Source organism: Perca fluviatilis, chromosome 8, assembly GCF_010015445.1.
Source record: "Perca fluviatilis chromosome 8, GENO_Pfluv_1.0, whole genome shotgun sequence".
In the NCBI taxonomy this organism is placed as follows: domain Eukaryota; kingdom Metazoa; phylum Chordata; class Actinopteri; order Perciformes; family Percidae; genus Perca; species Perca fluviatilis.
In genome coordinates this window covers 31,539,697-31,565,396 of record NC_053119.1, presented here as the reverse complement: position 1 = coordinate 31,565,396, position 25,700 = coordinate 31,539,697, and the positions used below count along the sequence as shown (strand labels likewise).

The following is a 25,700-nucleotide window of genomic DNA, read 5'->3' as shown; positions in this document are numbered from 1 at the left end:
TGACTGCCTTTAGATGTGTCGTCAGACATTTTTTGTTAATCGGCCCCACGAGGGCAGGCTCCAGCCCATGCCAATTATCTCAAAATGTATTAATCACATTAGTCACCATATCCCTCTGGGGTCTAACACATTTTTTTTCCAATATTTGGGTCACCTGGTTTCCTTGTGTAATAATGATTGAAAATGATGATGAACAATCTGGGCTATCTAACAACTAAACAGAAATCAAATCTCACAGAAATGTCTTGAATTCACATAGAGAATAATTATGAATAAGACTTTTGGAATGTGGGAATTGTTTTCCAACAAAAAAATGAACTGTAACTAACACAAATAAAAATCTATTTAGTTTATTCCCCAATAAGTCCATACGGTTTTATCCAAAAAGATAGTTGTGTCATTCTCCAATGTATTTCCTGTCTGCTATTAGACATCATGAGGCCAAATCACAATAATTTCCACATCCAGGGCTGCCTGAATGACCTGAAGCTCTGCTCTAAGAATCTATGCAATATTAATTACAGCCTCTGATGGTTGAAACACTCACCTGACAACATTCTGGGAGTCAAGATGGCTGAAATAACCGTTCTGTTGTGATTTTACTGTTATGGACTTATTGTGCAAAGTCTCAGAAAAGACACTGGAGTCCACAAGGACGCTATCTTGAAGCAATACGAGAAATTGAGCATTACATAACAATAATAATTAATTTATGGATGCATCTGTTATAGATTTATTGTACAAAGACGCTGTAGTTTTCGGCTACATTAAAAAAGTTCTGGAAGGTCCTCATTGAAATTGTGCATTTTCTGCTTCTAAACAGAAAAAAGTTAGTCTCTACACTGTATTGATCTGGAAATATTGAAAATGACATCAAACCGGACGTGTTGATGTCGACGTCACATTTTATGTGGATGTAAATGGATACTAACAGTTGCTAGACAGTGCAATATTTATTAATAAAAAAAATGTGACACACTTCATTGTCCAGTGGCGAGCCTGTGTTCACATGAGATTATATAGCTAGCTCCATCGGGTCTAGCAGGTCTGTCATGAGGCCTGATTCATTTAAACTGGTAGTGGGAATCATCTTGAGTAACGTGGGCATAGGAAGCACTGAAAATGTGGGTGGGACAATTTAACGGGAGTCTGGATGTCCTCCCCCAGCGGCAACCTCTGGTGCTGAAAAATGAAGCTGATGATTTTTCTTATATGCATATTTAAGGGTGTTCCGCACAATTTAGCAGTTTTTTTTGGAGAACATCCGGTGTGGAAGCATAAAAACAAGTAACAGGTGAACAAAATAACAAATAAATGAAATATGAACATTTAGTTAAATGACAACTACGTTTGAGGCATTTAGCAAGCTTGTGTGTGTGAGCGTGCTATGTGAGAATCTGTCTGTGTACAAAGTAGCAGGGGAAATGTGGAATGGAGTTTCATTGATTTGGGCATTTTCTAAATAAGCAAGCAGAATCGATTTGATAATGAAGCCCTGACCCAGCGCTCTGAAAAGCGCCTTGAGTGGATAAAACAATGCAATGGGTCTAAACTAATAATTTTAAAAAGTGGATGGGACTTGCCCCATGCTGAGTAATAACCCCCTCAATAACCTGCTGTGAGGTTCTTACATACAACATTTGTTGTATCTAAAATCCCTGGTGTCAAACCTGCAGTACAAATTTGTTCTACAGTAATTTACATATTTGACCTGTTATAATTCACAGCCTCTTTTTGCTTAAATGGAACCTTTCCAGCCAACCAGGACACACCACACACCCTTAGTTCTAAAAACCTAGTCATTTGCTTAATCCAAATTTGCATCTACATACATGCATTTTGTCTTCTTACTGTTTCCAAACAGCTTCTTGGATTTATCTTTAGATTATGTTAATCTGTCTGAATCTGCACTGCTTACTGTTGGCTTTTCTTTGTCTTAACACTGAGATGCATAAACAAACACTGATGTCTGGTTCTGCTGCAAAGCTTGGTATTGTGTCGCTGGCTTGTTCACTGACTGATACAGCTTCTCAAGAACATTGTGTTTCCTCTTTACAAGGCTTCCAGCTGCGAAAAGACAATATGTCTGATCAGCCAGTTATTTTATCCCTGTATCTGTGCAGAACCACATTGCTAAATGAATGATTTGAATAAGCAGGCTTTGCCAAAACATCTACATTTGTAATGAATTATGAATTACAATGTCAGCAGTGTGATTGAAGTGACCTCTTCTCCCAGACTCTGACTGGCATCTATTACAGTTGTGTTTTAATGATGGTTTGTTCAAACACCAAACAGTAACAGCAAATGCCAACCCGCCAACTGTTTGCTGTTCTGTAACTTAACAAATAGTTTAAGAGCTTGAGTTTGTCTTTATATGCATTTGGTGTTCTGTAATGTTTCCAAACCTAATTATTGCAAACAATATTTGTATATGGTGGCCCTGAGAGCTCAACATACTGCAAACTAAGAAAACATGCAAATAGACTCAACACAAGCAAATAAAAGAAACGTGTTCACCAATTTGACCACACATGTCCAGCATTTAGAAAACATCTTTACCAACTTGACGACAAACAAAAATATCAATTTGATGCCACATGCGCAGCATTTAGAAAAGCACTGAAAGAAGCTCACAACTCAATAGAAACCGGTACCAGGGCAGAGGTTGATTTAGGGCATATTTGGGTGGGCTTTTTTTTAAAGATAATTTTAGGCCTTATTTTTACAGGACAGCTGAAGACATGCGGCCGCTCTGTCGAGGAGTAAACTTCTATATACTGTATGTGTACGCACTCTACCAGGTGTGCTACCCAGGCGCCCATATTTGGGTGGGCTATAGCCTGTAGTTTGTTATGTTCCATTGAATCACACTTTATGCTGTCTACCCTGCAACCTTGGTTTTGTTCTGTCTTTTTGCATACAGTGTATGATTAGCCATAACAGGTAAAATATCTAAAATGTGTGATGAAAAGATTATTGCTGCTTCAAGTTTGACTCTTTTTATGCCCCCCAAAGCAGACAGACAATAACTGTCTTACCCTCCTTTGTGTATGTCAGCAGATGGAGGCCTCTTGCTGGCGGTCCCATCCTGGTGGACCTTGTTATCCAATGACAGTGACAGTGGAGCATCTCGTACAGGCAGCCCCAGTACCAGTGTCTCCTTGGTAATGGAGATAGCCTTATCACCCGTTCGACCCATGTGCTTCTTGGCGTAGTCAAAGCCCTGGACAGGCTGGCAAGGAAAAGGAAAACACACACCAGAAGTCAGAAAACCCTTGATTTTAACAAGATCAAAGCTACTGCAGCTTGTAGATCAATCCATTCAGGAACTGAATGCTGGCGCTGACATTTTCAAACCAATTGGCCAGAAGATTAATTGCAGAATAACTCAGAAAGGTGTTCTTGTGCTTATAAAATGGGCTTTTGTTATCAGTTTGCCTGTTGGATTGATGGACCAAAAGCGACTTGATACATCAAAACAATCAGCGTTTTTTTAAAGAAAAAAAACACATGCAAAGACAGCAAAAGGCAACACAACATTCTGTAGGATTCCACAGGACAGTTTATACACTTTACTATGTCATAAAAGCTGATAAGTGCTATGTAATTTACAAGCCACAATAACAAGCAATGGGTGTTAAAGCAGGCACAAAAAAAATAGCAGTTTCAAAGCAAAGTATAGCAAACTGTAGCCTCAAAAAGGCATGGTCACAAGATAAATTCAACAATCAAAGCACACAACAGATGCACATAGTGTGTTATTTCCCAAGACATTTTGAGAAAATGCTACATTACAATTTCTCCTGAACATCTTCATGTTTGTAGAAATTCAATTCAAGAGTTAAAGCTCAAGAAATGTGTCCCATTTCCCTAAAATAAGACCCTGTAGACTCAGTTTTTGCTGCTGTCTGGCTGTTAGTGTGAATGTTTGCCTATGATAGAACAAGGACGTTAGCCTACTACTTTATGCAAATACTGTTTACAAATAAATTATTTGATGAGCTGTATCAAAACAAGTTCTCTATTGTAACACAATTCTGTCTGGTTATTGCAGAGTTAGGGGGCGCCATCAAAAATGAATTTAAAGTAACTATATGTAAATCTTTCTGAAACTGTAATTTTTCATCTGATGATCATAAATGACCTGTAACAGTAAACAAGATTAACAGTGAAAAGAACGCTGCACCTCCAGTCACCAGTCCGTCAAACTCCTGCAGTTCACGGCCGACACTCATTGGACTCTGGTGGGGATGAGTCCGCCTACAGGTGGGAGATTGACCACCTGGTGACCTGGTGCAGTCAGAACAACCTGGAGCTAAACGATCTGAAGACAGTGTAGATGGTTGTGGACTTTAGGAAGGACGCAGCCCCACCCTCCCCCATCACCCTGGGTGACTCCACAGTTAACACTGTGGAGTCCTTCTGCTTCCTGGGCTCCGTCATATCCCAGGACCTCAATTGGGAGCTGAACATCAGCTCTGTCATCAAAAAAGCCCAACAGAAAATTTACTTCCTGCAGCAGCTGAAGAAGTTCAACCTGTCAAAGACAATTATGGTGCACTTCTGGACAAGGGCAGAGTGCAACGCATCATCTGCTCTGCTGAGAAGGTGATTGGCTACAATCTGCTGTCTCTCCAAGACCTGTACACCTCCAGGACACTGAGGCGGGCAGGAAAGATTGTAGCCGATCCCTCTCACCCCGGACACAAACAGTTTGAACCCCTCCCCTCTGGCAGGAGGCTGTGGCCCATCAGGACCAAAACCTCACGCCTCTCTGCAGTCAGCCTTACCAACAAGGCCCCGGTCACTGACACTCAACCCCCTCCCCCACCCCTAGTCACTACACTTAGCACTAACCTTCATCCTGGACTATACATCTTCCCTTGCACATATTATATATTATATTTGCACATTCTGCACTCAAGCTATTCAGCCTCTTTTTCCTTATGCAACAATTATTTTCCATGCATATATTTGTTTCTGTATTTGTTGTTTATTTCATATTAATGTTTAATATGTTTGTTTGCTTGTTCATGTATGCACCATTCACCCTAATTGTGCAGCCCTAAATGAAACCTATATAAAAATCAGAATCAGAATCAGAAAAGGGTTTATTGCCACAATAACTTACACTTTTGTTGCAATTTAATTGAAATCGCAATATGGACTAGTGCAATATCTAAATTGCATGGGGGGGGAGCAATATTTGTTAAAGGCAAAATATGTCAAACCATTCTGAATTAAGTATTGTTGTGCTGCATAGATGGCCCAGCCTAAAATGATTCACGGCAGGTAGACCGGCTCTACAATCACACATTCTGATGGGTCACAGATTTCGGGGTAACACCAGAAAACCCTGTGTTAGTAAGTATCCAGCCAGGTAAAAGGGTAGCAGGAGATTTTTTTACATAGTCCTAATTGTATTTTAATTTTATTTCAGAAGATATCTGTTGTAGGTATGATACTGGGACAGGGCATTCACAGAAAACAGGAAATAAAATTAGGAACTAAAAGCTGAAAGAGAAATTGACAGGCGACGGGCAAAAACTCAAGTCAATCTCGGTTGGGCTTTTAAGAGGATTACAGGATTGTAAATGATTCAAAACCGACCTCGAATTCGTCCTCTGGTATGTAATATGTCTATTTTATTCATAAAAAAACTTTACAATGTGCAATGTGGTTGTACGTCAGTAGCCTACATTAAATTATGTCCCATTTCCATTTAGCGCCTGGTTTTAATTTCTTTTTAGTCCGTGTTTGTGTTAGCCTACTATTTTCTTTTCCCTTGTCCCCATGTTCTTGTGTACAGCATCCTTGGGTTTCATGAAATGCTCTATATAAATTAAAGTTATTATTATGTTCGTTGCTACAACAAACTCTTAATGCTTAGGCTTCTGATACAGTGACATTGATAACGTTACCCGGTTTAGCTCACGATAGATCCAGGCTAAGTTACCGAATGCAACACTTGAAATGCAATGACGCATCTGTAACATATTTTCTTATTGTAAATAAATGATTTTCTGTCTGAGCAAAATATTCATTGCAACTATATAACCTAACTCAGTAATACAGTGGGTACAGCACCAAAAAGAAAAGACCTTTAAGACAGCAGGAGTGTAATTAAAAACACTACCGCTTTTGTCCAAAGTGGCCACTGGAATCAATACAAACTGAAAGTTACACATAGCCACTTTAATAAAATGAATTTCTGCCTACTGGGTACTATTTTTCCACCCAAAAGATAAACACAGGTGATTTGCTGTCAGGGGTTTTTGCATAAATAGACAAAGAGAAAACGGTAAAAATTATGGGTTTTGCTAAAGCCTCCAAGGCCTTGACACATTCTGTGTATCACTAAATACATTTTAAATTAAGGAATAAAAGCTGAAAGAGAAATTGACAGGCGACGGGCGAAAACTCAAGTCAATCTCGGTTGGGCTTTTAAAAGATGGGAGACAGTTACGGGATTGTAAATGATTCAAAACCGACCCCGAATTGGCCCTCTGGTATGTAATATGTCTATTGTATTCATAAAAAAACTTTACAATGCGTAATGTGGTTGTACGTCAGTAGCCTACATTAAATTATGTCCCTCTTCCATTTAGCGCCTGGTTTTAATTTCTTTTTAGTCCGTGTTTGTGTTATATATATAATACATTTTAAATTAAGGAATAAAGAATGAGAGAGAAAAAAGAAGACAGAAGAAAGTCCTTTTTTAGGTTACACAACTAAGCAGACAAATCCCAGATTTTTTGCCTTCCCTTTTCTATTTTGAGCAGCTCTAAAATGGGACGCCTAATGCATTTGATGATGCATGCTAAATTCTGAGTGCATGTGAGGTCAGGCAGCATGGGCATCTGGATGTAGGCGTTGTCAATAATTCATCAAAAATACACTGCATTGCCATCAGCGAGTTCCAACACAGTGTCGGGAAATTGATATGTGCTTATACACACACACGTTAGAGAGAGAATGGGGATATGCGCCTTCTCACCATGGCATGAATATATGGATTGATATTGCATGTATGTGCATGCGCCTTGTAGTCGCTGAAGTGATGTATGATGACAGTTGTGACTATATTGTGTGAAAGATGTATGGAGAGTGCAACATTAGTTCGCCTATGCCCTCATGCTGGTTCTGAGGTGTTAAGTGTGTGTGTGTGTGTGTGTGTGTGTGTGTGTGTGTGTGTGTGTGTGTGTGTGTGTGTGTGTGTGTGTGTGTGTGTGTGTGTAAAAACATGTAGTGTCAGGGTTGCACATTGGCAGTAAAAGATGCATCATTCTGTGGCTGGTGGATAATGGATGTCATGCATGGAGACAATATAGATTCTCAGAAATGACACGGCCGAGGGGTGTAACCTTGAAAAGTGCGCCTGACATTTCACGACTTGTATTTTACTGCACTGTTTAAAAAAAAAAATCTTTCTCTGTCTGTTTTTTTCACACTCACATATCCTTCTGCATCTTCTTCCTTTGTGAATATTCTCTTTACCCTATCTTTACTATCTCCGCCACCATCTCTCCCTCTCTTTCGCTGTCCACTGACAGCATGTTGACTTAACAAATGGCCATCTTTCATCTTGGTTGAGCAGCTCAGTTCAGTTTAAAGACATCTTTGGCGGCGGACAAGACTTGTTGTACGGCGTGAGCCTCTTATCAGTCAGTCAGAGATACAAGGTGGTTTTCTCCATATCCATTTAGAACAGTGAACGAGTAAAAGAGCAACAGAGAAGAGAGAGAAAGACAGTGAAACAGCATCCAACCATTTCTTTTACTCATGTGACTGCGCTCACAATCCCGCTGCAACACGAAATTATATACACTTATTTACCTTGCCTGTACTATCAAACTGTAGCTTCTCCTCTTGTCTAATTTGAACTCAGAGCAACAGCCAACAGCAGCTTGATGAGGTACAGCAGATGGATGAGATATGCTCTATTCCCCCTGCAGCCATATTGATTTAGATTCAGCTCTAGCAGGGCGAATAGTGGAAGCTTACCACAAAGCTACATGCAAAAAAATGTACCACATTTAAGAAATAAAATAAAACACACAGCAGGGTAGACTAGGGCTCACATCATTATGGTGCTGCACCAGTTAGATAAACCCTGGAGTGGGTATGGGACATGATGCAGCAAAATGCTAAATAACTTGAACACACATTGAACACCTCACAAATGAAAAATGGATTGCCTTTACTTTTGCTGATTCCACCTATATTGTAATCCACATGGAAGCCAACTATCTGTTGCTTTCACGCCTATACAAGAAAGCTCAGAGGGAGTAAAAGACATTTTGAAGAATGTTTCAGCTGCACATTAGACGTGCTGAGTGATGAAGTCAGCCGGACTCCGCAAAATCCCTCTTTAATGCTTAAACACAGATGCAGACCTAATATAAATCATTGATGGAGTCTATTATTTTGCTTTGGTCTGGTTAGTATTCAAATGACACTTGGCATTAAGGTTTAAATACACACAGAATGCACTGTGATCAGACACTGCGGTCGGATCATCCAGACCACATCTGAAGGTTTTCTGGTCAAGTCTAAATGCAATTAGTAGAGGGTGACTACATTTTTAGGGGAAAATGGAATTTGAAAGGTCATCTAACTCCGCCACTTACTGCTAGCTTAAAGAAAGCCCAACAAAAGCTATGAGTAGTAACAGTAGTTAGCAAGTCTTCCTTGCAAAAAGTGATTTAAAAACCTAATTTGCACATTGAGATCTAACTAAATGCAGAATCGAGATAGAGTACTCATTGTAACGTCCCTAAATAAGCAGACGATGAGACGTAAGCTGGATTTTGTTGCAACTTAATTTCTTACCAGAACACAGGCTACTGTGGGCCATAGCTGACACCAAAACAATTGATTAACTGTTAAACTCTGTTAAATGTATGGCCTATTTTAATTAGTTCAAATAGCTCGCTAGCGTCCTAGCCCAAAAACTACAGTAACTTCTTCCTTCTTAGCAAGAATAACAACACCCAATTTAATAACTGCGCACAAGTTGACTTAAGTTTGGGACTTTAGGGGCTCCGTACATAATAGAGACTATAGAAGTTTGAAAAACAGATTACTTAAATTCTTTCAAGGGACATACTGTATAAGAGGGGGTCCCCTATGGAGGAAATATGTATTCATAATTCAAATTGAAAGTCCAAAGAGAAAACGAAACAAGATCAAATTAAAAATATTATTTTACTACTCTACTAAGAAAAATGATGCCATAATTTAAAAAAGAAAAGAAACTGAAAAAGCAAAGTTGAAATGTAATAATTTTCAATTTTAAGTTTTATCTTTTGAATTTTATATTTGATAATTGCCTTTTGACATTTTAAGATTCACCACTGCTATTTCTATTTAACATTAAGGCTTTTCAATTTGAAGTGACACTTATCAATTCAAATGAGGAGGCGTGGCCCAATGGCTGGTGGGAGACTTGACAGACTTCCAGCTGACAGTGGAGTCTCTGAGCTTCATTGGCCGGCCGGCGAGTAGGCAATGCCGGCTGCAACTAGCTTACACATTTGCTCCGATATATTGTCGGACTCTCCAGTCTGACGTGAGAGACCCCATCAGCTGTAAAGGTGCTGACATACAGGGCCGATTATTGGCCGTTGGACGTCTGGCGAGGTCAGTGACTCGAATCTGTATGGTGTGTCCCGTGCCGTCGTCAGTCTGGGGGGCTGTCGCCGTTCATTTTGGCCGACCTGACATGTTCAGTCAGCGGCAGGGCAGTCGGGACTCACCCGGAACTGGCGAGCGGAATGAGGTCGAAATCTGACGTTCTCAAAAACGTTCTCAGAAGTGAATTTAGTGGGGAAATAACGGATGAAAATTGTCGGACTTGAGACCCTCCAGTCTAACGATGACAAGTACTTGAAAAAATGTTAAAAGAATAGTTGAATGTTAAAATCAAAAATAGCAATTACCAAATTTTTGTATTTAAATATTTAGATTTAGTTTTCAATTTCACATTTTGAGTTTCATATTTGATGTTTCTGTCATTCAATAAAAGATTTCAGTTTAAGCATTTATATTTAAGCTTTGCATTTTAAATTTGACTTTTTACATTGAACTTTACATTTTCAAATTATCATTTTACATTTCAACTTTGACCGACAAGTGCCCCCCATCTCTTACACTGGAATCACCTTTAGGAAGGGATCTATGTGTGTATCCTGGTGGTTTAGGGGTCTAAGATGCTCACCACATTATCACAATGTCCCTGGTATGGGTACAGCTGGGGGCCTTTGTTCAATTTAAGCCTCTCAATTCCTGTCACATCTCTGTGTTTACTATCTAAGAAAGTCAGAATCACAGCTATTGTGGACAGTAGCTGTGATTTTACAGTGACCTGTAAGTCTTTCAATGCACATGTGGGCATGTGAGCCTTGTATTAAGATAGATTCAAAAACATTTGAATCTATGCTTTAATCACATTGCTACAAGTTTTTCCCAAACAAATTCCGGTTTTAAATATTTATCTCATTTGCTCTCTACTTGGGATTGGAAGAGGGTAAATACCGCTGTGGATAGGAACAGTGATTGTAGCCTCACGGCACCATTTGTGAAATCTCATATTTCGGGACTCTTTAATATTTGATGAGCTCTCTCGTAAAAAAAAAATATTATTACATACTGTAATGTTAAATGTTTATGAAGGATTGTAAAAACAAACAAAACCTTAGAGCTTGGAAATTTAAATGTTTATATAATACTATAGTATAAGAAGATACAGTAAAGCGGGGACAACAGACACATCATGTACATATATTTGGGGGTGTTTACAACCTGTTGTGCTTTGGAGTCACACTAGCTCCATTACTCCATTACAAAAATTTCCTGTAATCCATCCATCCCTCACTTTGCCTCTCGAGGGATGAGGACGGGAAAGGCTGGACCAAAATAACCTGTAAATCAGCTGACATGCTCTACCACAGCAACAGTAACCACAGACGTGGCCTCTGTATGGTTCTTTGTAATTCAAACTGTTCTAGCAATTTTTTTATCCATGGTCTGTGGCCATTGCTCTGCTTTGGGTCTAGCCATGATAAAGTATATCATTCAGTGGAGAACCTTATATAACTAGAATTACCGCCTTGCAGTTGTATGCCTCCAACCAGTCAAGTTGCAGTTTACATCCATGTCTGTCCAGACTCACATAATTTATGTAGTGAAGACTTTGAAGCAATTTAATAAAAATTGGCGAAATGTGGATGCTTCACACACAGAAGCACAGAAGATCCAAACAATCAACACAGTTTCAAGATGGACATCCAAGATTAGTGTCACCAATCAATATCCGACCAAATGTGAAACATGGTCACAATCTCCCCTTCTGTTCCTGAGTTATGGCGTTAAATAATGGCATGAAAAGTGTTTTTGCAGACCATTATGATGAAGTTGACCGTTGACCTTTTGGACATAGAAGTTGTTGGATCCAAACAAATGTGCATAAACTGATCTTGTACAAAAGAACACTGGCCAACGGGCACTCAGAGACAAAAGACTCAGAGACCATGTGGTCTTTCAAACAGAGGCCTACATGTAAGTTCCACATCCCTTGCTCCAAACTCCTAAATGAAGGAAAGGAGATAAGGGGGCCATGAAATGGCGTCCTGAGTGGACCTTCATGAAGGAATCTCCCCATTGGCTCAGAGGTACCATAAACACAGCATGGGGCCTTAACCTATAAAACCGGCTGACCAACCCGGTCTCACGCCAGGTTGTGTAATAGTCACGTTATTTTGATTCATAATTTCGTGTACAGGTTACGATTTTTACGTTTTTTTCGTGTATATGCAACGACTTTTGAACGTGTACAGGTCACGCTTTCGAACCTGCTCTGGGGGACGCGACACGTGAAATGAGGTAGCCCCCCCCGCCAAAATAACGGCGGCGGCGGCCACTCGCGGCCGCGCACGCGCGGGACACGGGAAATGAAACGCCACAATAACGGGACGGTTGGGGTTAGAAAAAAGAACGGGGTAAGGAACCGTGCCACACGGGACACGGGAAATGAAACGCCACAATAACGAGACGGTTGGGGTTAGGAAAAAAGAACGGGGTAAGGAACCCAGGGTACAAAGGTACTGCCACACGCTACGGATCGTCGCTCCGGGGCGCGTGCGAAAGTCCTGTGTTTTATGACCCATCTACCCCGACCAACCTCCCTTACGCGGACTTCGCCCCTTATCAATTACTTCACTGCTTCGCTATGGAATCACGAAATATGCTTCCCATTAAAATGCATTGCTTTCAATTTCGTAATCGCCACACGAAAAAAACGGCATTTACGTAACCTGTCCACGACTTAATAGATTACAATAACGTGACTATATAACGACCTGGCATGAGACTGGGCTGGGCTGACACACCAAAATCTTAGCTTTCCATCTCAACTCTGGTTGTAACAGGTGTAGGATTCACGTAGGGTACAGATTTGATCATTGGCAAATTATCAAATATGTTTTATCAATATTAATAAAGTTATGAATATGGTTATTAATAACTTTATCAAATCGACAAACAATCAAAACGGGGCACCACCCTGCAAGTCAGGGACCAATAATCAAACTGTGGAACAGTCTCATTTCTGTAAAAATCCTTTAAAAGGAATTAAAGGGAAGGGGTGATTTCGTAGCGGACCCGTCGACCAGCAATTATCACAACAAATACACAAATAATCACCAGCAACTGCTAATTAATTACAATCCAATTTATTCGTAACACCAATTATCAGTAGCCAATCAATAATCCTTCAATAATAAAACGTATATACCTTTTTCAGTTTCACAACCCAAAACAAAGCAAAAACAAAACAGCATGTGTTGTGGACACGTCTGTTTTTGTGTGTGTGTGTGTGTGTGTGTGTGTGTGTGTGTGTGTGTGTGTGTGTGTGTGTGTGTGTGTGTGTGTGTGTGTGTGTGTGTGTGTTTGTGTGTGAGTAGAGAGTGAAAGAGGAGGGTGGTGTCGGGGTGTAGTTCTAACACAAAACAACTCCCAAAATGGCTACTCCTGTGAGCTGCACAAAATTATTTAGCCTCAAGAGGGCGATAGTGGTGCTGGGTGCACGGAGAGGGTTGAACAGGTCGAGGTGGGTTTGCTGGGCAACCCCCACCCTCGACCTTGCTAGCAGCGTTGTTAGCGGGAGCTACGTGGCTGCTTTGTCCGTGTTTTTTGTGTTTAAAGGGAACAGAATAAAGGAGGAAAACAAAAGACACATCTCTGATCTTAGTTATCGATAACGGCCAACTCAGTGGCTAACAGCTGATTTCCGCGATTGTTTCGCAGACAGTAACTAAACTCCGTGAAAGGAGTGGTTTAGCAGGTAGCGCTTACGGTTTTAACCAGCTACTTAACACAACAAAATCAAACAGTATAGTGATCAATTTATACATTCACAGAAAACAGATTAATAATCACGTATAGACCAGTACATAATTAAAATCACAGATCACATTAATGGCAACAAGTGGTAGCGAACCCTTTGCTCATTAATAAAACACACTACTTATCTCTGCCCAGACGTCAGCCTTTTACCGGTGTGTTCAGTCCGTTTGTTCCTGTCCATAGATTTCCTCAGAAATGAAACAGAACGGGTCCCTGGAGCTCGTCAGCGGCCACGGAGAAACTTCCCTCCAAAAAGGCAGCAAGGGGCAAGTTTAGTCGACTTTGAGAAGAAAAACGTTGTTTCCTTCTCACTGCAGATATGAAAAACACTGGTGCGTTTTCAAGGATCCACCAAAATTAAATCCACTTTCCCCAGAAAATGGAGGTTCAGCACAAGCGCTTGCGCGCCTCCTGTCAGCAACGTGAGTTGCAAGTGAAGACAACAGGATTTTGGGTGATCAGGCTTATTTATAGGTCAAGACTCCATGCTGTGTTTATGGTCCCGCTGACCCAATAGGAAGACTCGAAACTCTTGAAAGTGTCGAGACTACAATCTTGTAGTTCTTTGACTTCCTGCCAGTTGTGACACTTGTCCCTTCTGGCTGGGACTTTAGCATAGAGGTGTGAATTAACCAGGCTTTGGGGTTTACATACAGGCCACGATTCCTTTGTCTCTCTGGTCAGCTCAATCTGAGGCCTTTTTGATTAAATCAGGTTTAACCAGCTTCTTGGTCCCCAATACAGGTCAGCGCCCAAGTGCTTGTGCTAAAAATTCTATTTTCTGGAGAAAGTGGATTTGATTTCGGTGCTGGGAGCACTGTGGATCCTATGAAACGACACACCAGTGTTGTCATGTCTGCAGACGAAGGAAAGAACGCTTTTCTTCTCAAGTCAACTAAACTTTCTCCCTGCTGCCTTTTTGGAGAGGAAGTTTTCTCCGTGGCCGCTGACGAGCGACATGGACCCGTTCTGTTTTATTTCTGTGGAAATCTATGGACAGGAACAAATGGACTGAACACACAGTAAGAAGGCTTATGGTCTGGGCAGAGATAAATAGTGTGTTTTATTAATGAGTAACTTGCTATTGTTGCTATTTGTGTTGCCATTAATGTGATCTGATTAATAAGCGCTATTGGTGCGCGTTTGATTTATTAATCTATGATTGTGACCGCCGAGTCAAATCTATTTCTGTGAATGTATCATTTGATCACGATGTTGTGTTGAATATGTAGCTTGTTAAAACTGTAATTGCTACCTGCTAACTCCCCTTTCACAGAGTTTTAGTTATTGTATTGAGTGAGGTAATCAGGTTTTTCAACGTGCCTTCCCTTTCCTAAGGGGCTTTCTTTCCTCTTTCACTAACACACGCACACACACACACACACACACACACACACGTATGGACATACACACGCCCAAGTGAACAGCTGGCCAACAGCGAGTCACTTATGTTGAATAGCTAACCGCTAGCCCATAGCAAAGTAGCTAGTGTGTGTCTCTTTGTCAACCACACGTTAGTCTGAGAGTTAACTGACTAGCTTAGTCACGTGGCGTTGCAACGCACCCCACTATCGTATTCTTGAGGCTAAATAGCTTTTGTGCAGCTAACACATAGCCTAGCTTCAATGAGCTAACGGCTAATCTGGACGTGACCGAGCAACCCCCGGGTTGCGTCACCCTCTCCTCCTTGCACACTCTCTCTCTCTCTCACACTCACACTCACACACAGACACACACAGTGTCCTTTAATCCTTTAGGTGAGTGTATATTTTCCAGTTTTCAGCTCAGCAACCTCAGTTTTGCGGAATTGCGGTTTTCCTGCAGCTTTTTTGCTTTATCCATCTATTTCCATAGAAAACTCACTACTCGTACCTGCTCACTCAGCGCTGCTATTGAAGGGCGGGTCTTGGCGTGGCCATAGTAGGATTCGTAATCCCCTCCCTCTTCTATGTCAAAGTTCTATGATGGACAATTATGAGATAGGGCGCCTATTCTAGCATGTTAGTCCTCTAAAATGTTATATAACATTAGAAACGCACAACAGCAGCTACATATAGAAAATACCAAAAAAATAAAATGTATTTCTTTTTTTTTGACCATCGCTTGGCGCCCCCCATGGTGCTGCGCCCCTATGCACTGTATATAGCGCATACCCACTTTTTGCGCCACTGGGAATAAGTCATATCGACAGCACAGTAGCCACATGCACAGATTTACCCAGCAACAGCAGGCAGCACATACAGAAATAAGCAGCCAACACAACAGTTGTCCATTAGTGACTGTCAGTTAGTCAGTCAAAATCAGCAAACAATGCAGTAAATTATTCATTCAGTAATGCAATAAGTAATTCAGTCAGTCATTCAGTCATCAATCAAACCACTGTCTAGTGAATACCTGGTGGTGGTAACTTCCCTCCCTTCGATACGAGGTCTAAACAGGGAGAAAGTCGAGGGACAAGGTCAGGAAGGGTTAATATAATAACAGAATAGAATAGAGTAGAATAGGATAGGATTGGATAGTATAGAAAGAAGTGACATATTTTTACCAGCCGTGACAGAGACGCTGGTATTGTTTTTACCTGTGTGTTTGTGTGTGTTGCATCATCGCAAAATGTGGTCCTGGAGACATCTAATGTAGCAGGAACTACTAAAGTGGTTTTGAGTACTTTGCCAGGTGTTTATATGTCTGTATGCTGCCAAATTCTGGTCACTGCATTAGCGTCACAACCGTGCAAGATAGTCACAAAACTTTACAGATCAAAATGAAGGCAGAGTTCAAAGATGGATGGTCCGAGCAAGGGCACTGGAAGTAGGGGGGTAGGAAGTATTGTCAACAAATCCTATGAAAAGATGAAAACCAACAATCTGTTAGTGTTTCTCAATACTTAGGGAGGTTGAAAATCAATGAGGCCCGAACCCATTGGTTCCTACTGAAAAACGCGTCACAAACAAACATTAATTTCATTTCTTTAAAAGGCTCAGTGATTTCCTAAAACAGCTTGGGCAGGCACTTACTGTAGGTTTTAGCAAACATTACTCAAACCGGAGTAAATTGTGCATTTGCTGGTTGAGAGTGAATAGTTAATTCATTTAATATGATATCATAAAAATGAGTTCCTAAACTCCTCAACTAATTAAAATAGGCCACACATTTAATTTATTGTATTTGATTGTCTTTTTTTTGTTATTGTCCTTAAGTTATTGACTGTGCGCTCTATTGATCATCTACATGTTTTTGGTACAGAGGTTAGCAGTAGTTTGCAGTGAACTGGTACTTATTGTTCCAACTCACTTATACTTAGTCAGGTCTTGTTTTGAATTAATTAAAATTGAGGAGACAGGTGTGCAAAACATCCTGAGTTGAAAGTCTTTAACAACATCAGACTCTCTTCATACCACAAAGGCTTAGTTTTATTTGTTTTACATCTGTATTACATTAGGTAGTATTATTACTATTAACATTTCTTCCAGAAAATGTTCTAGGTGCGCACTTCATTAAAGGCCGCTCTATCCCAAAGTCCCGGGCTGATTTTTTGTCCGAATACATCCCTGGACAGCAGGACAGCGTTTGTGGGATTGATTCAAAAATAAAGTGCACATGTTCATGGTACTGTAAAGGAACATGTCGGCCATTGCAACTGCGTGCCCCATTAGTATGTTTTGACAATGGAGCTCTATGGCACATAGGAATAAGATATATCAGGCTTTAGATTCCCACAATCTAGATCAATTCATGGTTGGTTTTGGTCTTTTCATGGGATTTGATGATAACCAGTAGAATATCACCATTCGTATCCTTTAATCACCCCTCAGAGAAGTCAAAGGGGAACACACGTTTTACACAAACTGTCGATTTTAAACATCCATAGTTTATTGGAGAGTTTCGATGAAAAATAAGACTTAACATGCTCAACTCACATTGAAACTTAGAAGACTTTGAAGACTGGGTGCTGGATCCTACATGTGGATAATAATATATAAAGGTACTTTGAAGAGCACTCCAATAATAGTTTTTTATTGCCATGTAATCAAAGCAAAAATGTTCAAAAGTAAACACAATTTTACTGGCAGAAACAAACTAAATAAAGACTTTAACCTCCCTCCAAAATATTTCATAATATTGATCATAATATATAACCATTTTAAAACTATATTTAAGGATCTCTTCAATATAAATCAGTTTCCAGTATCTGTATATTACAGACTATTATCACAGAATTTTCCCTCAAATTCTTGTGTGAATCTATCAGAGAGCAAAAGACTCACACCAGCTCTGTTTAGAATGTCTCAGAGAAATACCAGATCCTTAGAGCACATGCTCAAAGCCACTGTTGTACAAAGACAACAAATGTAATTTTCCACAGTCAATTCCCTGTGAAGTCTATCCATTGTAACATTTTTTATATAAAATCATTGACATTGACAAACCCACAGCCAGTGTGGTCTAGAGATAACGTTATAGCTTGCACAGTAAGTAGTGGTCAGTTGGCATTAAACATGCTAACAGATTAACTCGCTAGAGGTAGAGCTAGCTTGGCTAACCCCCACGGTCACACAATCATTGCCTTGCAAGTTATAGAGGTGTTCAAAGCTGGTGGCCAATGATGATGATTGTCAAAGCTTTTAAGTCTTCTTTGATCTGGAGAAAGAATTATTCTGTGTATTGGGTTATTTTTAACATAAGGGAGATTCCTTTGCGTAAACAGCTTGACCTGAATAAGACCTTAACCAGAGTGTCATCAATAAGCAGGTTATTCTGTGCATTTGTAGCCAATGACAATGTTATTCTCACTGGAGTGGAAGTCTAATCTTGATATCAAATGTGAAACTTCAAGATTATGGAATTCTGAACAAACCCGAGCCATGTCAAGAGCATCTTCAGAACAAATTATGCTGGCCTGCTTATTGCTTGTTTACCATTTCACTGACTGCAGTGACACAAGCATCTGTTGTTCATGGCTTCATCCACCGCACTGTGTCCAGGAGAACAATCTGACCTGATCAAACCAGCTGGTGGCAATCTATTTCACACTCATTTGAAATGATTGATTTTTATTTAACCTCAAATGAGTTGATGTCAAGTGAGCACTATTATTGTGAAAGGGCCAACATTACCCGAATGTTCACTTCCAGTACACTGAGCCCTGCCCATTTTCCCTCGGCCGATTAGTCTTCAAAGCATGCATGATTAGCAATGACCACGGGCTATTGGGCAGTGGAAAAAACAAATTAGTGAGGCCTGCACAGATGGGATTACATTTGTGTGACCTGAAGAAACAACTTGAATGGTATTTTTGTTTGTTTTTCAACCCTATTTTCCCATGCATTGGTGTCTAAGTGACTACTGTGAACAAAATTCTTTGAAAATGGTCCACTAATACCTCCTGTAATCGGCAGCTGAACGGGGCTGCAATGTAATCCTATCAGGCAAATGGGCATTGTGAATTTCGGTTCAATAAAAGTGATTTTTCCAGATTGTTATTCTAAGTGTCTGACAACATTATTGAAAGAATCCCTACAGAGAGATATCATTTTGTCAAAGAGTAAGATCCTTTTGAATTTAACCAGAAACAACCCCAAAATTGCCAAACTCACCAGACTCCATTTAAATAAACAATACTTTTAGCATGTATAGAGTCAGCATATTTCCACAAGTAAATGGGTGAATTAAGGGTTTATTTTAACCAAACCAGGGTGGTGATTGTTGGAACAGCAAAAATACAAACTAAGACTGATTTTAATAGTTTTATTTTGTTTTTGTCGCCTTTGAATGAAGTGTGTTTTATAATGATGAAATTACTGTTTAGTTAAATGGAGTCTGGTTGTTTTGGCGATAGCAATTTTGGGGCTATTTCATGTTTTTTTTAAAAGGATCTTATGCTACAAAAAGATTAACTTCTGTAGGGATCCTTTCCATAATAATGTCAGACACAGACATCTTAGCATGTCAGTGGCAAAACAAGTGGATGTAAATTGAAGGTGTGCGATTGCTCATTAACGTTATATTGCAGCATGTTTCGGTGCAGCAGCGGTCTTGCTTAATACTGGACCAATTTCAAAAATTGATGTTTCCATCAGTCACTAAGACACAAAAATATGGGAAAATCGGGGGGTTTGCTGTGTGATGTGTCACTCATTCAGAACCATGTTATGTAATCTTTGTTAAAATGTAACTATAGAATTGGCTTTTGGGACATGTTAAGGTGAAGCAGTGCTCTTTGAACATTTTGGGGTAACACTTTACTCCTCAAGAGTGAGACAACAGCTGATTATTATTAATACTAGAAGAAAGAAAGAATAAGAGGAAGAACAAAGAGAAAAAGGAGATGTAAAGGAACATAAGGAAGTACACAAAAGCAGGGTAAAGGGATAAAGTTGGACGACTAAATTTGACAGTCTTACCTTGGAGCGGGTTTTGAAGGTCCTGAAGGCGCCAGCTTTAAAGATGACCCTGTTCCTCTTACACAGAATGAAGGACACCATACCGATCACCACCATCAACAGGAAGAGAGGCGTTAGAACAGCCATGATCCACAGGTTGCTGGGCGGTGTCTTTACCACAGCTACAAACATACAAATATTCTTCCTCAGTATTGGATTGTGTGTACAATCATTCCTGAGCAGTTTAGCCATCAAATGGCTGGACCAAGACAAGCAGAAAAAAACACACCAACGGATCTGGTTGTACACACTTGAAAGAATAGTTTGACATTTTGGAAAATATGTTTAACCGTTTTCTTGCAGAGAGTAAGATGGAGTTGGATGGAGCTTGAGCCAGCAGGTTATCTTAGCTTAGCATAAGAGGTTAAAGGGGACATATTATGTTCATTTTCAGGTTCATAATTGTATTTTGGCTTTCTACTAGAAAATGTTTACATGCTTTAATGTTCAAAAAACACATTATTTTTCTCATACTGCCAGACTGAATATACCTGTATTGACCCTCTGTCTGACCGCTCTGTTTTTTTAGAGCCTGTCTCTTTAAGCCCCCCTCCCAAAAAATACCAGTCTGTTCTGATTGTCAGTGTTACCGAGTCTTACGCATCTGCAACGTCATTGAATGACTGTAATGTGTAACCCAGATTAAAATAGCTCAGATTAATGTTAATTTGAATAAATAGCAATAAAATATATGCAGACAAATTTCATAATATTAGGTATAAAGTTCATGATTCAACCAGGTTAAATAAGATTAAAATGAATATCCAAGTTTTAATAGTAATGCATCCTATTAATTTGTCATGTTAAAGAAGTATCCTGTTGTACAAGGACACCAACTCATTCATCCTGGTTGCGGTAGGACTAGTCTGCAATTCTTTGATGCGAGTGGAGTTTGATGGACTTGGGATTTCTGTAAGAGTGGACTCACTTTAAGCCGACAACGTTTTTTCCTTCTGCATCACATCACGCGGAATTTGTATGGACTGCACAACGTGCTAGCAAAATTTTGAACTTGTTGAAAAGAGACTGATTAAGGTTTAACTGTGTGTTGAATATAATTCACCATAGGTTTTCATTCTGTTGAACTGTGAATGTTATATTTGATTTTACATTCCTTGTGTTATTTTCCATGTAGCCTATGTTGCGCTGAACTGGCAAATGGGTTTGATATTGCAAAAGCTTAGCTTCAGTGGCTCACTGGCATAGCAATAATAATAAATAACAACGATTCTAAAATAGCCCTAACTAAGTTGAAATAAGAATTTATGACTAACTGAGATTAAAATTAGAACTTAAAACTGAGTTAACTCAAGATAATAATAATAATAATAATAATAATAATTAAAAATAAACTTTAATTGTACTTAAGTTGAAAGTTATTTTTGAAACCAAATAGGAAAATAAGAAAAATAGTATTTCATTTCTTTTTCATTCCAAGAAAAGGTTAAAACTTGAATAAATTGCATTTAAATGCAAAGATTGTGTCTATGTTTTTGTGAATTGTGTATGTAAACTGTTATTTGGTACCATTTACTATTTCTACCTGCTTCTAAATTCTTTCTATTCTTTTATATTAACAAGCCGGCATTCAAACTTACATTTTGGTCTGGGGTATTATTATTATTTAACTACAAACTGCTCCTCCAAACCTAGACCTAGACCTAGCCTGGTCCTAACTTATATACTACTTGTAGTAAGTGCTACAAATGGAACTGTAGCTGTCATGTCTAGTTCCTGTGTCAAGTTTCTTTGTTTAGTTGGTTTCATGTTTTCTGTTTGGTTTTCCATTTCCTGTTTTATTTTGTAGTCTCTCTGTTCCCTTATGTGTTGTCTTGTTTTACTTCCTATCTTTTGGTTTTCCCGCCCTTGTGATTGTCTGATGTGTTTCACCTGTTCCCCAGCCCTAGTGTCACCTGTCCCTTGTTTCCTCATTACCCTGTGTATTTAGTCTCTGTGTTTCCTTTGTGTCTTGTGGGTTCATTATGTTTCGTTCCATGTGGTGCTGTTCTGTGGTGTCAGGTATCGCTCTGAGTTTTTCATGTTTTTTTTTGGGTGGTGTACTGTGTGTGCCTGCTCATTCCTGGCTTCCTTGCTTCCTGGCCTGCGTGCTTTTGGGACTTCTTGTTTGTATGTTTTTTTGCCCTGCTATCCTCTTTGTTTTTGGATTTTACCTTCATTAATAAACTTCAAACTCTGCAAAAAAAATAAAAACTAAAGTCTCCTGAACTTAATTCAGCTATCTTAATCAGATTAGTGTGTACAAACAGTCTTTGATTTTGAATTTGTGAGTTTGAATTTGTATTGATATTGGGCATTATGGAAATACCCAAAAGCTACACAATGTTACAGTAAGCCAGGGCTTTATCTGTTGGACTCAAGTTTAACGAGTTAAACTGGGAAAGTTTTCCCCAGTGTGGTGTCTCTACAGTGTGCTCTGTGCGTTGACTGCATCTGTAATATGAATGTAACTATTTAGCTAACAAAATCCACCTACAAGCATCTCTTAAGCTCACTATGTCCTGTTTGTTAAATCTGTACAAAAAAAAGTGTAAAAATGATAATTGTCCATTTTACAGGCGGTTGTGCCGAGCAAGAAACTAGCTAGTGGTAATGTCATCCCTTTACTAATGTCATGGTTTTTTCCCTGCAGTCTTCAGGTCCCAGGAGGCTAGAAAGAGCTGCATTACATTGTCCTGTTAACCCTCTGAGGTCTAAGGGTATTTTCACACATCTTCTTAAATTTACCTTTTTAGGGCATTTGCATTAAACCGATCCCCATGTGTTTCATATCAAAATGTTCAGAACAAACTTGGCTTTCCGTATAGTAAAGACCACATTTTTTTCTAGAGCAATGTGTAAAGAGATAATTAGGCGCTAAAGCTGAAACATTGATGTTCGCTTTTTAAAATTCCTTAAATCTCTTTTGAAAGCCAACCTTAACTTTTGATGTGTTGGGCGAATTGTTTCAGTGCTTTAAAATGAGTTTACCAAAGTCTTAGGTTAACAAAGTACTGTAATATATTATTAAAATGTCAAATACATTTTTGTAATATCGCTTTTTGAGTAGGAGTGTTGTCGTGCGTCTTTCGTCCTCAGAGGGTTAAATTTGTTTATAACCACTTTAAAGTGAAGTGTTTCTCATGGACACTGGCATTTGATGAAATAAAACCTTTAACTTGTATTGTGTCTCTTGTGCCTGACTTGCTTGGTCCTTTACATATATGATACACAAAAATGTAACATCACACTATCCAGTAAGATAATAATCTTACGTTCAGCCTGCACTTGTACAAAGTATCCCAGTGTCAAAGCCATGGTCTGCGAGTCCAGACTGCTAAGGGTCTTGGCAGCGGTGGAGCCAGTGATCGGTGCTCCATTCAGCTGGGCAAAATAGGTCATCTCTGCTGGGTTCTTTGGACCAGGCAGTCGACGCATCCTCACCATCTGGAAGAGGACAAATAAAGTGTCCAATATCTCAAGCTGATAATGGCATTTTGTAAAAATGTTTTATGGCTACATACAAATACATTATCATTACATATCAGCTCTAGACTAATTTGTTTAAAAGTGTCTTAGGCATAGTTCATTTTAAAAATAGAGAATATCAGCACAACAGAGTGTCTACAGACAAATTGAACATGCAATCCTTTATATCTCCAAACCAAGAGATTAAAATTATATATTAACAGTAGCCCAATCAAAGTTCTGAATTGGCTAGGCTGCTTAGATCATGACAAACCATTTGCTGCAAGATAACTGCACTTGGGGAAGACACTCGAGGATAACTGAGTCATTTGAAATCTCAATTTCCTTTCATTATACATCAAACACTTTTTTTTTTTTAGACAAACACATCACACGGTTTAATCAAGTCTGGTAATTTGATTTTGTCAAAAAGAAGGGATGTGTGGGATTAAATGGCTGGATGATTTCTCCCTTCTTTACAACCCAACCACCCACCCCCAACCCCTCTCTCTGTACGCCTCTCCCAGTCTCCTCCATTTCTGCAGCCATAAAACTGGTCATCTGTGACTTCCCATTAGAGCTTCAGGCTGTGTAAAGCATAAAGACTTGAGACCTGTTTACCATGTATTAAAATCATATTTATAATCATTATTAATTAATTTGCCTATTTATTTTGTTGTTGAAGGTTTGACAATGTGTGGTCAAAGCAGGGTCAGTTTTGAGAACTCTCTTTTTTGATGCAAAGATACTCTGATTCTGTCTGTTCAAAGATACTCTAACATGTGATAAGACTTGGAGTCTGCTCCCATACAGAAACCTTTTTAACGTAAAAGAAGTATAAAATTTGCTCTACGGAATGTCAACTAATGATCATTTTTATTCTCAATGAATCCATTATTTGGTCTATAAAATGTTAGAAAAAGGTGAAAAATGTATGTGACAATTTTTAAAGCCCAACTTGATGCCATAACATTTCTTATTTTGTTCCACCAACTGTCCAAAACCCACAGATTAAAGTTAATTCAGTTTAAAAAACAATCTCAGTGATTACTACCCAGCCAGCAATGACATGTGGGGCCCAGATGGGTTAAGTACGGGTTCCATGGTTACTGTGTGGGCATGGGCTTTGGCTGGGTGAAATCAGCGGGTCCCATGTAGGTTTTGTAGTATGAGTCCCACATAGGAAGCCCATATGAGCTGATTACATGGGCCCCATGAGGGACAGGCATGGGCCAATTGGGCATGGGTTTGAACTGAGAACACACATATGGGTCCTGCATAGCATATTTATGGGCCAAGTGGGCATGGGTTTGATCTGGGAACACATATATGGGTCTTGAATGGCATATTTATGGTCCAAGTGGGCATGGGTTTGAACTGGGAACACATATATGGGTCCTGCATGGCATTTTTATGGGCCGAGTGGGCATGGGTTTGATCAGGGAACACATATATGGGTCTTGAATGGCATATTTATGGTCCAAGTGGGCATGGGTTTGAACTGGGAACACATATATGGGTCCTGCATGGCATTTTTATGGGCCAAGTGGCCATGGGTTTGATCTGGGAACGCATATATGGGTCCTGCATGGTATATTTATGGGCCAAGTGGCCATGGGTTTGAACTGGGAACGCATATATGGATCCTGCATAGAAGTTTTATGGGCCGAGTGGGCATGGGTTTGATCAGGGAACACATATATGGGTCCTGCATGGCATTTGTATGGGCCAAGTGGCCATGGGTTTGAACTGAGAACACATACAGTGGAGCAAAATAGTATTTAGTCAGCCACCAATTGTGCAAGTTCTCCCACTTAAAAAGATGAGAGGCCTGTAATTTTCATCATAGGTACACTTCAACTATGAGAGATAAAATGAGAAAAACAAATCCAGAAAATCACATTGTAGGACTTTTAATGAATTAATTTGCAAATTATGGTGGAAAATAAGTATTTGGTCAATAACAAAAGTTCATCTCAATACTTTGTTATATACCCTTTGTTGGCAATGACAGAGGTCAAACGTTTTCTGTAAGTCTTCACAAGGTTTTCACACACTGTTGCTGGTATTTTGGCCCATTCCTCCATGCAGATCTCCTCTAGAGCAGTGATGTTTTGGGGCTGTCGCTGGGCAACACGGACTTTCAACTCCCTCCAAAGATTGTCTATGGGTTTGAGATCTGGAGACTGGCTAGGCCACTCCAGGACCTTGAAATGCTTCTTACGGGCCACTCCCTTCACCAGGCTGTGTGTTAGTTTGGGATCATTGTCATGCTGAAAGACCCAGCCATGTTTCATCTTCAATGCCCTTGCTGATGGAAGGAGGTTTTCACTCAAAATCTCACGATACATGGCCCCATTCATTCTTTCCTTTACACGGATCAGTCGT

General features: G+C 39.6%; 1 protein-coding gene across 1 annotated transcript in view; it reads right to left on the bottom strand.

Moving 5' to 3' along the window:
• Positions 1-24,416, bottom strand: part of LOC120564288 (UPF0606 protein KIAA1549L-like) — a 141,179-nt gene extending 116,763 nt beyond the window's left edge. Inside the window, exons 1-5 of the mRNA XM_039809145.1 lie at positions 24,408-24,416; positions 23,120-23,291; positions 19,809-19,969; positions 15,802-15,837; positions 3,042-3,235 (exon numbers count right to left, since the gene is read on the bottom strand). Of these exons, the coding sequence (XP_039665079.1) occupies positions 3,042-3,235; positions 15,802-15,837; positions 19,809-19,969; positions 23,120-23,291; positions 24,408-24,416 (572 nt within the window). The remainder of the gene's footprint in view (positions 1-3,041; positions 3,236-15,801; positions 15,838-19,808; positions 19,970-23,119; positions 23,292-24,407) is intronic.
• Between the last annotated feature and the right edge of the window lie 1,284 nt (positions 24,417-25,700).